This window comes from Scyliorhinus torazame, chromosome 17 (assembly GCF_047496885.1).
Source record: "Scyliorhinus torazame isolate Kashiwa2021f chromosome 17, sScyTor2.1, whole genome shotgun sequence".
NCBI classification, from domain to species: domain Eukaryota; kingdom Metazoa; phylum Chordata; class Chondrichthyes; order Carcharhiniformes; family Scyliorhinidae; genus Scyliorhinus; species Scyliorhinus torazame.
The window spans coordinates 177,892,987-177,905,938 of NC_092723.1; the positions used below are offsets into that span (position 1 = coordinate 177,892,987).

A 12,952-nucleotide genomic window follows, 5' to 3' on the forward strand; every position below is an offset into this window, starting at 1 on the left:
TCTGGTGACCCTCCTCTGAATTGCCTCCAATGCCACCACATCCTTCCTCAAATACGGAGACCAAAACTGGATACAATATTTCAGATGTGGTCTCACCAACACTCTACAATTGCAACAGTACCTCTCTATTTCTATACTCCAGTCGTTTTGCAATAAATGCTAACATTCCATTTGCCTTTTTAATTACATGCTGTACCTGTATACTGACTTTCTGTGATTTATGAGCAAAGACACCCAGATCCCGCTACCCTGACGTATTTTCAGTCCGCTTCCCATATAGATAGTAATTTGCCATTCTATTGTTTTGGCGAAAATGGATAACCTCACACTTATCCATATTAAACTCCATCTGCCAAATTGTGGCCTGTTCTCCTAGCCTATCTCTATCCGTCTGTAAATCTTCCACCAAACAGCCACGCTGCTCACCGGGGCGCAGCGGAGATGATAAAAGCCGGGACCTGCCCAGCTCACAATATTTAATGCGGCCTTGCATAACTTTGCGACGTGAATCTCGCCCTGACCCCTGGCAACCTGTCACCTTGGCACTGGCAATGCCCCTACCAGCCTGGCATTGCCACCTGGGCTGGCGGTGACTACAGATTTTTCTTTGTTCGTCTTGCTGGAGGGTTTGGTGACCATCCTGGGGGCTCGGGCCTGTACCCTCTAAGCTGTTGCTAGACAATTCCTTTTGGTAGAAATGGCTGACTCCAGGTTTGCAGGGGGGGGGTGGGGGGGGTGAGTTGCAGGGGTGTGGCATGGGAGACCCCCAACTCGGATGGTCACCTGGAATATATGGGGGTTGGGTGGTCCAGTGAAATGGGCAAGAGTATTTGCTCACTTGAGAGGTTTGAGTGCTGATATGCTGGTTTTGCAGGAGACTCATTTGTGGGTAAGCAGCCAGACCAAGTGGTGGAAGGGGTGGGCGAGCCAGATATTTCATTTGGGCTTCAATGGTAGGGCCCGGGGCTAGCGATTTTGATTCATAAACAGGTTCCTTTTTCGGCTAACAAGATCATGGTGGCAGATATGTGATCGTCAGCGGGTCTTTGGTGGACACTTTGGTGATTCTGGCCAATGTTTATGTATCAAACTGGAATGACACAGGGTTTGTTAGGAGGTTGTTGGCCACCATTCCTGACTTGGACTCACATCAACTAATTTTGGACGGGCTGCTTAAACTGTGTTCTCGATCCGAAGTTGGATCAATCAAGGCACAATTCTCTGGCACCTTCTGGGATGGCGAAGGCGCTGTTAGCCTTTATGGAACAGATGGGAGTGGGCGCCAGATCCGTGACGTTTTTGTACCCGAGGGATAAGGATCTTTCTTTTTTTCCCCATGTCCATCAGGTTTACTTGCGGATTGGCTTTTTTCTGGTGGGTAGGTCCCTTCTCCCCTCGGTGAAGAGGGCGGAGTATTCGACGATTGTGATTTCGGACCATGCTCCACACTTTGTGGAATTGGTCCGAGAATCAGGTCCCTCTCAGCGCCCACCATGGAGGTTGGATACAGTGTTATTAGTGGTAAAGGATTTTGCAAAAGTATATCCTCCGCCATTGAGGAACATATCAAGTTTAACAAGAGCGAGTCTGGCTCACCCTCTGCGCTATGGGAAGCTCTTACGGTGGTTATTAGGGGGAAGATGATTTCCTACAAAGCATACGTGGAAAGGGCTGTGAGGGTGGAACGCCAGAGGCTGGTCGGCTCCATCCTTGAGGTGGACTACCCGGACTCACTTGACTTGCCCCAGAGTTGGTTGCGAGCAGGAAAAAACTGCAGATGCAATTTGAATTGTTATCAACAGGTAAGGCAGTGACTCAGCTGTGGCGCTCGAAGTGGGTAAATACGGGGGGAGGGCCAGACGCATTTTAGCTCATCAGCTGAGGTGGCAGGCGGATTCCTGGAAGATTATACAGATTAGGGATTCAAGGGCAGTCCGCTTCCGCCCTGGGCAAAGTCAACGTGGCTTACAAGTCATTCTACAAGAATCATTGTAGATCAGTACCCCTGGAGGACCGTTCAGACATGGCTGAATTTTTAGATGGGTTGTCCTTCCCATTGGTGGAAAGAGAAGGGAGGAGTTGGAGGCCCCGTTACCTGAGGAGATTTTAAAAGGTATTGGATCAATGCAAACGGGTAATGCCCCCAGTCCTGATGGATTCCCCATTGAGTTCGACAAGACGTTTGCGGGTCAGTTGATCCCGTTACTATTGGACATGATCAGTGATTCCTTGTCCCAGGGTTCGTTGCCCGTTACACTTACACAGGCTTCTAATTCTCTGATCCTGAAGATGGACAAGGTTCCTATGTATTGGCCCACATTGCTTTGAATGCGGATGCCAAATTGCATGCCAAGGTATTGGGTTTTTGGTTTCCGGAGTGGACGGCAGCTGTGGTCGGTGTTCTCGGAAGCCGGCTAATCACGCTCACATGTTCTAGTCATGTCCCAAATTGTAAGGTTTTTGGGTCTCCTTCTTTAACACCATGTCAGATGTTCCTAACATCGAACTGGAGCCTTGTCCGGAGGTGGCCATTTCAGGGGATGTTGGATCCGCCCGTACTGCAGACTGGGGTGAAGGCGAATGTGCCACCTTTGTCCTTGGCCCGCTAATAGCCCGGAGGAGAGCTCTGCCTGGGTGGAGATCCCCAACTCCGCCCAATCCCTCAGCCTCGTTTTGTGACCTTACAGAGTATTTACATTCGGAGAAGGTCAAGTCCACCATTGGGGGGTCAGCAGAGGGGTTCGACTCGAGATGGCGGCCATTCATTTCTTTTTTTAAGAGTTAGTCACCGTCAATTGTTAGGGGGGGTTTAGTTTATGTTGGAGGGCTGGATTTTGTACCAGTTCTAAACTATTGAAGGTGTTCCTATTATATTGTAAAGTATAGCATCCGTTTTGTATTATACTGTTACATTGTTATAAATGAAAGGTTTTCAGTAAAAATATTCTTCTTAAAACAATTTCAGATTCGGAACACTGTCCCCTATAGATATTCTATAAATTTGCCTTGTGCAGGTCTTACTCTTGTTTGCCACAGATTTTACAGCACAGAAAGCGATCCTTCAGCCCATCCTGGCTGCACCAGCCATCAAACTCCTATCTATTCTAATTCCATTTCCCAGCATTTGATCTGAAGCCTTCGCATGCTTTCAGACTGAGCCATTCATTATTCTGCCATTCACACTCACTCTGGGCAAACGGGTTGTTTCTTTACTATAGTCATCACCATTCCTTTTGCCTCTTAATTGGTCCCTGACAAAACCAAAGAACGCACGGGAATTAGGAGCAGGAGTAGGTAATTTGACCCCTTGTCCCTGTTTCACCATCCGCTAAGCACATTGCTGATCTGACCGTGCCCCCAGCTCCATTTTCCTGTCTCCCTCCCACCATCGTCGACTCCCTCCCCGATCAAAGATCTCTCAAACTCAGCCTTAAATATTTTCAATGACCCAGTGTCCACTGCTCTCTGGGGTAGAGAATTCCAATGAAACCCTGAAAGAATATCCTCCTACTCGCCATCTTAACTGGGAGAGCCGTAATTTTTCAAATGTTTCCCCCAGTTCTAGACTCGCCACAAGAGGGAGTTTTCTCTCAGCATCCATCCTGTCAAGTCCCTCAGGATCTTACCTGTTTCAATAAGAAAATCCTCATTCTGCTAAACTCCAATGGGTACAGTTCTAAATTTTAATGCGTATAGTTCCAAACTCCAATGGGTATAGTTCTAAACGCCAGTGGATATGGTTTTAAACTCCAATGGGTACAGTTCTAAACTCCAATGGGTATGGTTTTAATCTCCAATGGGTATAGTTCTAAACTCCAATGGGTATAGTTCTGAACTCCAATGGATATAGTTTTAAACTCCAGTGGGTATAGTTCTAAACGCCAATGGGTACAGTTCTAAACGCCAATGGGGATAGTTCTGAACTCCAGTGGGTATAGTTCTAAACGCCAATGGGTACAGTTCTAAACTCCAATGGATATAGTTTTAAACTCCAGTAGGTATAGTTTTAAATTCCAAAGGGTATAGTTCTAAACTCCAAATGGGTATAGTTCTAAACTCCGATGGGTATAGTTCTAAACTCCAATGGGTATAGTTCTAAACTCCAATGAGTATAGTTCTAAACTCCGATGGGTATAGTTCTAAACTCCGATGGGTATAGTTCTAAACTCCAGTGGGTATAGTTCTAAACTCCAATGGGTATAGTTCTGAACTCCAGTGGGTATAGTTCTAAACTCCAATGGGTATAGTTCTAAACGCCAGTGGGTATAGTTCTAAACTCCAGTGGGTATAGTTCTAAACTCCAATGGGTATAGTTCTAAATTCCAATGGGTATAGTTCTAAACTCCAATGGGTATAGTTCTGAACTCCAGTGGGTATAATTCTAAACTCCAATGGATATAGTTCTAAACTCCAGTGGGTATAGTTCTAAACTCCAATGGGTATAGTTCTAAACTCCAGTGGGTATAGTTCTAAACTCCAAATGGGTATAGTTCTAAACTCCAATGGATATAGTTCTAAACTCCAGTGGGTTTAGTTCTAAACTCCAATGGGTATAGTTCTAAACTCCAGTGGGTATAGTTCTAAACTCCAAATGGGTATAGTTCTAAACTCCAGTGGATATAGTTCTAAACTCCGATGGGTACAGTTGTAAACTCCGATGGGTATAGTTCTGAACTCCAGTGGGTATAGTTCTAAACTCCAATGGGTATAATTCTAAACTCCAATTGGTATAGTTCTAAACTCCAATGGGTATAGTTCTAAACTCCGATGGGTACAGTTGTAAACTCCGATGGGTATAGTTCTGAACTCCAGTGGGTATAGTTCTAAACTCCAATGGGTATAATTCTAAACTCCAATTGGTATAGTTCTAAACTCCAATGGGTATAGTTCTAAACTCCAGTGGGTATAGTTCGAAAATTCAATGGGTATAGCTCTAAACTCCAATGGGTACAATTCTAAACTCCAATGGATATAGTTTTAAACTCCACTGGGTATAGCTTTTAATTCCAAAGGGTATAGTTCTAAACTCCAAATGGGTATAGTTCTAAACTCCGATGGGTATAGTTCTAAACTCCGATGGGTACAGTTGTAAACTCCAATGGGTACAGTTCTAAACTCCAAATGGGTATAGTTCTAAACTCCAAATGGGTATAGTTCTAGACTCCAATGGGTATAATTCTAAACTCTAATGGGTATAGTTCTAAACTCCAGTGGGTATAATTCTAAACTCCAATGGGAATAGTTCTAAACTCCAGTGGGTATAATTCTAAACTCTAGTGGGTATAGCTCTAAACTCCAATGGGTATAATTCTAAACTCCAATGGGTATAATTCTAAACTCCAATGGGTATAGTTCTAAACTCCAATGGGTATAATTCTAAACTCCAAATGGGTATACTTCTAAACTCCAAATGGGTATAGTTCTAAACTCCAAATGGGTATAGTTCTAAACTCCAATGGGTATAATTCTAAACTCCAGTGGGTATAGTTCTAAACTCCAATGGGTATAATTCTAAACTCCAATGGGTATAGTTCTAAACTCCAGTGGGTATAGTTCTAAACTCCAATGGGTATAATTCTAAATTCCAATGGGTATAGTTCTAAACTCCAATGGCTATAGTTCCAAACTCCAATAGGTATAGTTCTAAACTCCAATGGCTATAGTTCTAAACTCCAATGGGTACAGTTCTAAACGCCAATGGCTATAGTTCCAAACTCCAATGGATATAGTTTTAAATTCCAATAGGTATAGTTTCAAACTCCAATGGGTATAGTTCTAAACTCCAATGGGCATAGGACATCTTTGTCATTTAATCTCTCCCACCCTCTACCCTATCCTATACCTTGTCTTGTGTTCGTCCACCCGTCCCCTCCTCCAGCAGCATAAAACCCATCATATTTCAACCCTAGTCTGCAGAAAAGTCGTCATGTTTGACCCAAAACATTAACTCTGTCTCTCTTCCCACTGATGCTCCCGGACCTGCTGAGTGCTTCTAGCACTTTCTGTACTTATTTCAAAATTTCCAGCCCGCACATTATTTTCCTCTTATTTTTGTGTTCCTTTTCCTCCGCGTTTCAGGCTTTGATGGTGACCTGTACTCCGAACTTTTGGACGACCTGAGCAAACTGGATCGAAGTTGTGAACCAGATGACTGTAGTATTGGTAAGTTTCGATGTTTTGACCATTCTCTCCTTCGCAAACTTTCTAATGAACAAAAAAATCTCTGAGTTTTGGAATAGATGAAGTAAGTGTGGTCCCTGACTTCTGATCTTAACCAATGTGCTATTTCGTTATCGTACAGAAGGAATTTTGAAGTATTTGCAGGATCCACGGCCACTAAATGCAGTGGAACTGGAGCAATATTTTGGTAAGTCTTTTTTTAACAGTTTCTACTTTTGCCGCTAAGAACTTTAAAACTTTGAATAGAACTGTTGATTGTCAAATTCTTTTTTAAAATCTTCTGTGGGATGTGGACATCGCTGGCAAGGCCAGCATTTGTTCTCCATCCCCAATTGCACTTGAACTGAGTGTCTTGCTGGAACATTTCAGAGGAGCAGTTAAGAGTTAATCACATTGCTGTGAGTCTGTAGTCACACGCAGGCCAGACCGGGTACGGACGACAGATCCAGTGAAGTATTTCCCAGAGGAAGGAAGGGATCATTTGGATAGGGCCTAACCCCACAGTGCTCCCTCATGCCTCCCAATATCAAGGTACAGAACAGTAATAGTGCAGGGAAAGTAATCGGATAATTCCCATTCTGTGGGCGGGAAGGGATTAAAAATTTAAGCAATGAAAATGACAGGGCGGCATGCGGCGCAGTGGTTAGCACTGGGACTGCGGTGCCGAGGACCCGGGTTCAAATCTCGGCCCTGGGTCACTGTCCGTGTGGAGTTTGCACATTCTCCCCATGTCTGCGTGGGTTTCACCCCCACAACACAAAGATGTGCAGGTTAGATGACTTGGCCACGCCAAATTGCCCCTTAATTGGAAAAATATATAATTGGGTACTCTAAATTTATAAATAAATAAAAAATGACCTTGTTGAAAATATGAAGGGAACAGTAAGCTGAAGTAAATAAAGTCAATAATCATTTACAGGACCTGCCAGATTTTCATTCCATTCGTTTCAATGTCTTTTTTTACCAAATTCAGTTTGATCTTGGCATTTTTCTCCTTGTGAATAAGGTTAACAAGGATGTCAGAACATCTGTTGTGGGGTGCACTTTGGCAGCATGGGGCATTTCGTGCTGGCTTCAAATGATAATAAGTGATGGCATCATGGGCTGAATTTCTTCGTAGCTTCTACCAAAGGTGCGGCAACGTAGTCAGACAAGTCCCAAGGGAAATTCACCCCAACAATGCCCCCAGAATTCCTTTCTGGACTTTGAAGAGCTCAGTGTTGCTGACTTTTTGATGCCCATTTCTTGTGACTTTTATAGATGAGGAAATGTTGCTTGAAACACAAGAAATGACATTCAGAAGTACTCCACTGCATAATGCTGTTTGTAAGTTTATATTTTATTACCATCCCGGTTGAGACCCCAACAGTTGGATTTGGAGGTAGGAGAGCACTTTGGGGACAGTGACCACAATTCGGTGACGTTTACGTTAATGATGGAAAGGGATAAGTATACACCGCAGGGCAAGAGTTATAGCTGGGGGAAGGGCAATTATGATGCCATTAGACGTGACTTGGGGGGGACAAGGTGGAGAAGTAGGCTGCAAGTGTTGGGCACACTGGATAAGTGGGGCTTGTTCAAGGATCAGCTACTGCGTGTTCTTGATAAGTATGTACCGGTCAGACAGGGAGGAAGGCGTCGAGCGAGGGAACCGTGGTTTACCAAGGAAGTGGAATCTCTTGTTAAGAGGAAGAAGGAGGCCTATGTGAAGATGAAGTGTGAAGTTTCGGTTGGGGCAATGGATAGTTACAAGGTAGCGAGGAAGGATCTAAAGAGAGAGCTAAGACGAGCAAGGAGGGGACATGAGACGTATTTGGCAGGAAGGATCAAGGAAAACCCAAAAGCTTTCTATAGGTATGTCAGGAATAAGCGAATGACGAGGGAAAGAGTAGGACCAGTCAAGGACAGGGATGGGAAATTGTGTGTGGAGTCTGAAGAGATAGGCGAGATACTAAATGAATATTTTTCGTCAGTATTCACTCAGGAAAAAGATAATGTTGTGGAGGAGAATGCTGAGCCCCAGGCTAATAGAATAGATGGCATTGAGGTACGTAGGGAAGAGGTGTTGGCAATTCTGGACAGGCTGAAAATAGATAAGTCCCCGGGACCTGATGGGATTTATCCTAGGATTCTCTGGGAGGCCAGGGAAGAGATTGCTGGACCTTTGGCTTTGATTTTTATGTCATCATTGGCTACAGGAATAGTGCCAGAGGACTGGAGGACAGCAAATGTGGTCCCTTTGTTCAAAAAGGGGAGCAGAGACAACCCCGGCAACTATAGGCCGGTGAGCCTCACGTCTGTAGTGGGTAAAGTCTTGGAGGGGATTATAAGAGACAAGATTTATAATCATCTAGGTAGGAATAATATGATCAGGGATAGTCAGCATGGCTTTGTGAAGGGTAGGTAATGCCTCACAAACCTTATTGAGTTCTTTGAGAAGGTGACTGAACAGGTAGACGAGGGTAGAGCAGTTGATGTGGTGTATATGGATTTCAGCAAAGCGTTTGATAAGGTTCCCCACGGTAGGATATTGCAAAAAATACGGAGGCTGGGGATTGAGGGTGATTTAGAGATGTGGATCAGAAATTGGCTAGCTGAAAGAAGACAGAGGGTGGTGGTTGATGGGAAATGTTCAGAATGGAGTACAGTCACAAGTGGAGTACCACAAGGATCTGTTCTGGGGCCGTTGCTGTTTGTCATTTTTATCAATGACCTAGAGGAAGGCGCAGAAGGGTGGGTGAGTAAATTTGCAGACGATACTAAAGTCGGTGGTGTTGTCGATAGTGTGGAAGGATGTAGCAGATTACAGAGGGATATAGATAAGCTGCAGAGCTGGGCCGAGAGGTGGCAAATGGAGTTTAATGTAGAGAAGTGTGAGGTGATTCACTTTGGAAGGAATAACAGGAATGCGGAATATTTGGCTAATGGTAAAGTTCTTGAAAGTGTGGATGAGCAGAGGGATCTAGGTGCCCATGTACATAGATCCCTGAAAGTTGCCACCCAGGTTGATAGGGTTGTGAAGAAGGCCTATGGAGTGTTGGCCTTTATTGGTAGAGGGATTGAGTTCCGGAGTCGGGAGGTCATGTTGCAGCTGTACAGAACTCTGGTACGGCCGCATTTGGAGTATTGCGTACAGTTCTGGTCACCGCATTATAGGAAGGACGTGGAGGCTTTGGAGCGGGTGCAGAGGAGATTTACCAGGATGTTGCCTGGTATGGAGGGAAAATCTTATGAGGAAAGGCTGATGGACTTGAGGTTGTTTTCGTTGGAGAGAAGAAGGTTAAGAGGAGACTTAATAGAGGCATACAAAATGATCAGGGGGTTGGATAGGGTGGACAGTGAGAGCCTTCTCCCGCGGATGGATATGGCTGGCACGAGGGGACATAACTTTAAACTGAGGGGTAATAGATATAGGACAGAGGTCAGAGGTAGGTTCTTTACGCAAAGAGTAGTGAGGCCGTGGAATGCCCTACCTGCTACAGTGGTGAACTCGCCAACATTGAGGGCATTTAAAAGTTTATTGGATAAACATATGGATGATAATGGCATAGTGTAGGTTGGATGGCTTTTGTTTTGGTGCAACATCGTGGGCCGAAGGGCCTGTACTGCGCTGTATTGTTCTATGTTCTATGTTCTAGTTGCTTGGATACCAGACAGAAACCCCAATATGTTATTTAATTTGTAAGGTTGTGAGGAAAGGATACTTCGCTCCAGGGGTGATTCCACGCACAAATAAGGATATAAAACAAACTTTATTACTAACACAGGATTAAAATAATTTTAACATCATACTGGAAATAGCTTTCAATTACCAGTTAAACAATGCTTGACAATAAAATGAAACACTATTTTTAAAAATAAATTTAAAGTACGCAATTAATTGTTTTCCAATTAAGGGCAATTTAGCGTGGGCAATCCACCTACCTTTGAGTTGTGGGGGAAAGACCCACGCAGACACGGGGAGAATGCGCAAACTCCATATGGAAAGTGACCCAAGGCCGGGATCGAATCCGGGTCCTCAGCGCCATGAGGCAGCAGTGCCAACCACTGCGGCACAGTGCCACCCCAAAATGAAACACTTTAACTCCTACCCCCTGACTTTTTTATCTCCAATTAAGCAAAACCCACCTCTGGTCAAAACTCACTTTTAACGAGAGATAGAAAAACACAGGGATACTTGCCAAACATTAATGATATCTTGAAACTCCTTGAAAAGAGAGACCTGACAGAATAATACAGATTCTCTGTCGGTATTCAAAGGAAACTGCCATCTTACTAAGGCTAAACATGGGCGAAATTCTCCCCCAACGGCGGGATGCCTGCCGACTGGCGCCAAAGCCGGCGCCAATCAGACGGGCATCGAGCCGGCCCAAAGGTGCGGAAGGCGCCGCATCTTTGGCGGCCTAGCCCCAACATTGAGGGGCTAGGCCGACGCAGGAGGGATTTCCGCCCCGCCAACTGGGGGAAATGGCGTTTGTTTCCCCGCCAGCTGGCGCGGAAATGCGGTGCATGCGCGGGAGCGTCCGCGGCCGCTGTCAGTTTCCCAGCGCATGCGCGGGAGCGTCAGCGGCCGCTGTCAGTTTCCCGCGCATGCGCAGTGGGGAGAGTCTCTTCCGCCTCCGCCATGGTGGAGGCCGTAGCGGAGGCGGAAGGGAAAGAGTGCCCCCACGGCACAGGCCCGCCCGCGGATTGGTGGGCCCCGATCGCGGGCCAGGCCACCGTGGGGTCACCCCCCGGGGTCAGATCGCCCCACGCCCCCCCCCCCCCCCCCAGGACCCCGGAGCCCGCCCACGCCGCCTGGTCCCGCCGGGAAATACCAGGTTTGATTTACGTCGGCGGGACAGGCAATTCCTGGGCGGGACTTCGGCCCATCCGGGCCGGAGAATCCAGCGGGGGGTCCCGCCAACCGGCGCGGCCGGATTCCCGCCCCCGCCCAATCTCCGGGAGCGGAGACTTCGGCGGGGGCGGGGGTGGGATTCACGGCGGCCAACGGCCATTCTCCGACCCGGCGGGGGGTCGGAGAATGACGCCCCGGTCTCTAATTATCTACTCCCCGGGAAACCTTCTTTCTGTAACCAAAATCCCATTAGCCCTATTTCGGCAAACAATACACATGATTGGGATGAATTGTGATCCTATTTTTACGATGCTTTAGTTACCCCTTCTGTAGGCCCAGTTTCTGCCTGCCTTTTAAACAGGGTTTTTAAAACCCTTACTGCAATAGAGATGTAGACAGACTAACCCAGGCTTTTAATTATTACTGCATCAGATGCATAAAATACAATATATATCTGAAATTTCCACATTCATCACAATTTGAATAATGAGTGTATACGGGCATTTGTTAGTATCGGGGCAAAAGCCAGTTTACTGAATTCAGAATTATCCTCTCAGCTTAAGTCCTTTGATCAATTGGTTCACTTTCACTCACCTCTATTCCTGCAGGTATGTTCTTACGACTTAATGATAAATTGTGAGAAAAAGAAATGGGGATATTTTTATCATAAGGTTCAAAAGGTTAAAGTCCTTCAAACCTGACCATTCTGTCAGAATCTGTGATGACTACGAACTCACCATAAACTAACCTTCCCAACTTGACAAGTATCACATCTCTCGGGCAGAAGACCTCTCTGAAAAGTCGGCGGGTGCCCTCACATGTACAAAGCTTCACTTAAGTCAAACTTATTTCCAACTGGTGCTGGATGAGGACTCTAGGAAATTTGCGTTCATCAATACGCACAAAGGGTTTTTCCAATATACAAGGTTGCCTTTTGGGATATAATCTGCTTGTGCAATATTTCAGAGGGTGATGGAAAATCTGTTACAAGGAATTACAAAAGTCGTGGGGTATTTAGACACGTCTTACTGATGGGGACTTACCCAGAAGAGCATCTGGCCAGCTTGGAAGAAGTCCTTGAAAGGTTCAGAGATGCTGGCATCATATTAAAAAGACAGAAATGCACATTTCCGGCCAGCGAGGTTACGTATTTGGGCTTTACGATGGTCTTAAAAGGCTTGCACTCTTTAGAGGACAAGATAAAAGCCATCAAAGTGGCCCCTCTGCCTAAGAATTTCATAGAGTTGAAATTGCTTATTGGCATGGTAAATTACTGCGGCCTGTTGATCCCTAATTTGGCAACGACTTTAGCGCCTCTGCACTCCGCACCAACACTGGCATTGGAAAGTTCCACAAAAGCAAGTTTTCCATCAGGCCAAACAGGCCCAACAGTCGCCTAGTTTGTTGGTCCATTTCACCCAGGCAAAGCAATAATCTTGACCTGTGACATTTCATCTTATGGGTGTTGCTGATTTTCTCCTTAGTTCAATTGCTCTGTTTTATTACCTTTGCTCTCGAGTTGCCAGGTATCTTTATGATACCGCCACGAGGTTCAAGTCCGAGTAATGATCAATAACCCAATACACCGATTAGTAAGATTCAAATCAAAGCACATTTATTATACACAGTAATCGCTACTCATGCACAAATTCTATGTCTAAGCTACTTCTACAACTAACAGGCCTATACTTAACTTCGGACTGGCCCACCAGGTCAGGGGAACAAATGGCCTTTCGTTCGGGTTCTGAGTCTGCGGGATTCGAAGTTGGTACGGATTGGTAGCTAGGAGCGCCTATCTCGTAGCGAGCGTTGAATTAAGACTTACTTCTGTTGGGAGTCACTGCACCGGTCACGGTCAATGTTGGTTCGTGTTGCTGGGTGACCCGGGCAGGACGCAGAGGTGAAGAGGGCTGAAGAGAGACCGATTTGAACTTG

At 45.6% G+C, this 12,952-nt stretch overlaps 1 protein-coding gene across 1 annotated transcript in view; it reads left to right on the forward strand.

The window, feature by feature from the left end:
- ciita (class II, major histocompatibility complex, transactivator) overlaps window positions 1-12,952 on the forward strand; it is a 119,707-nt gene that overhangs the window by 39,956 nt on the left and 66,799 nt on the right. The window contains 3 exon segments of the mRNA XM_072481718.1: window positions 6,079-6,162; window positions 6,302-6,367; window positions 7,441-7,506. Coding sequence (XP_072337819.1) covers window positions 6,079-6,162; window positions 6,302-6,367; window positions 7,441-7,506 — 216 coding nt within the window.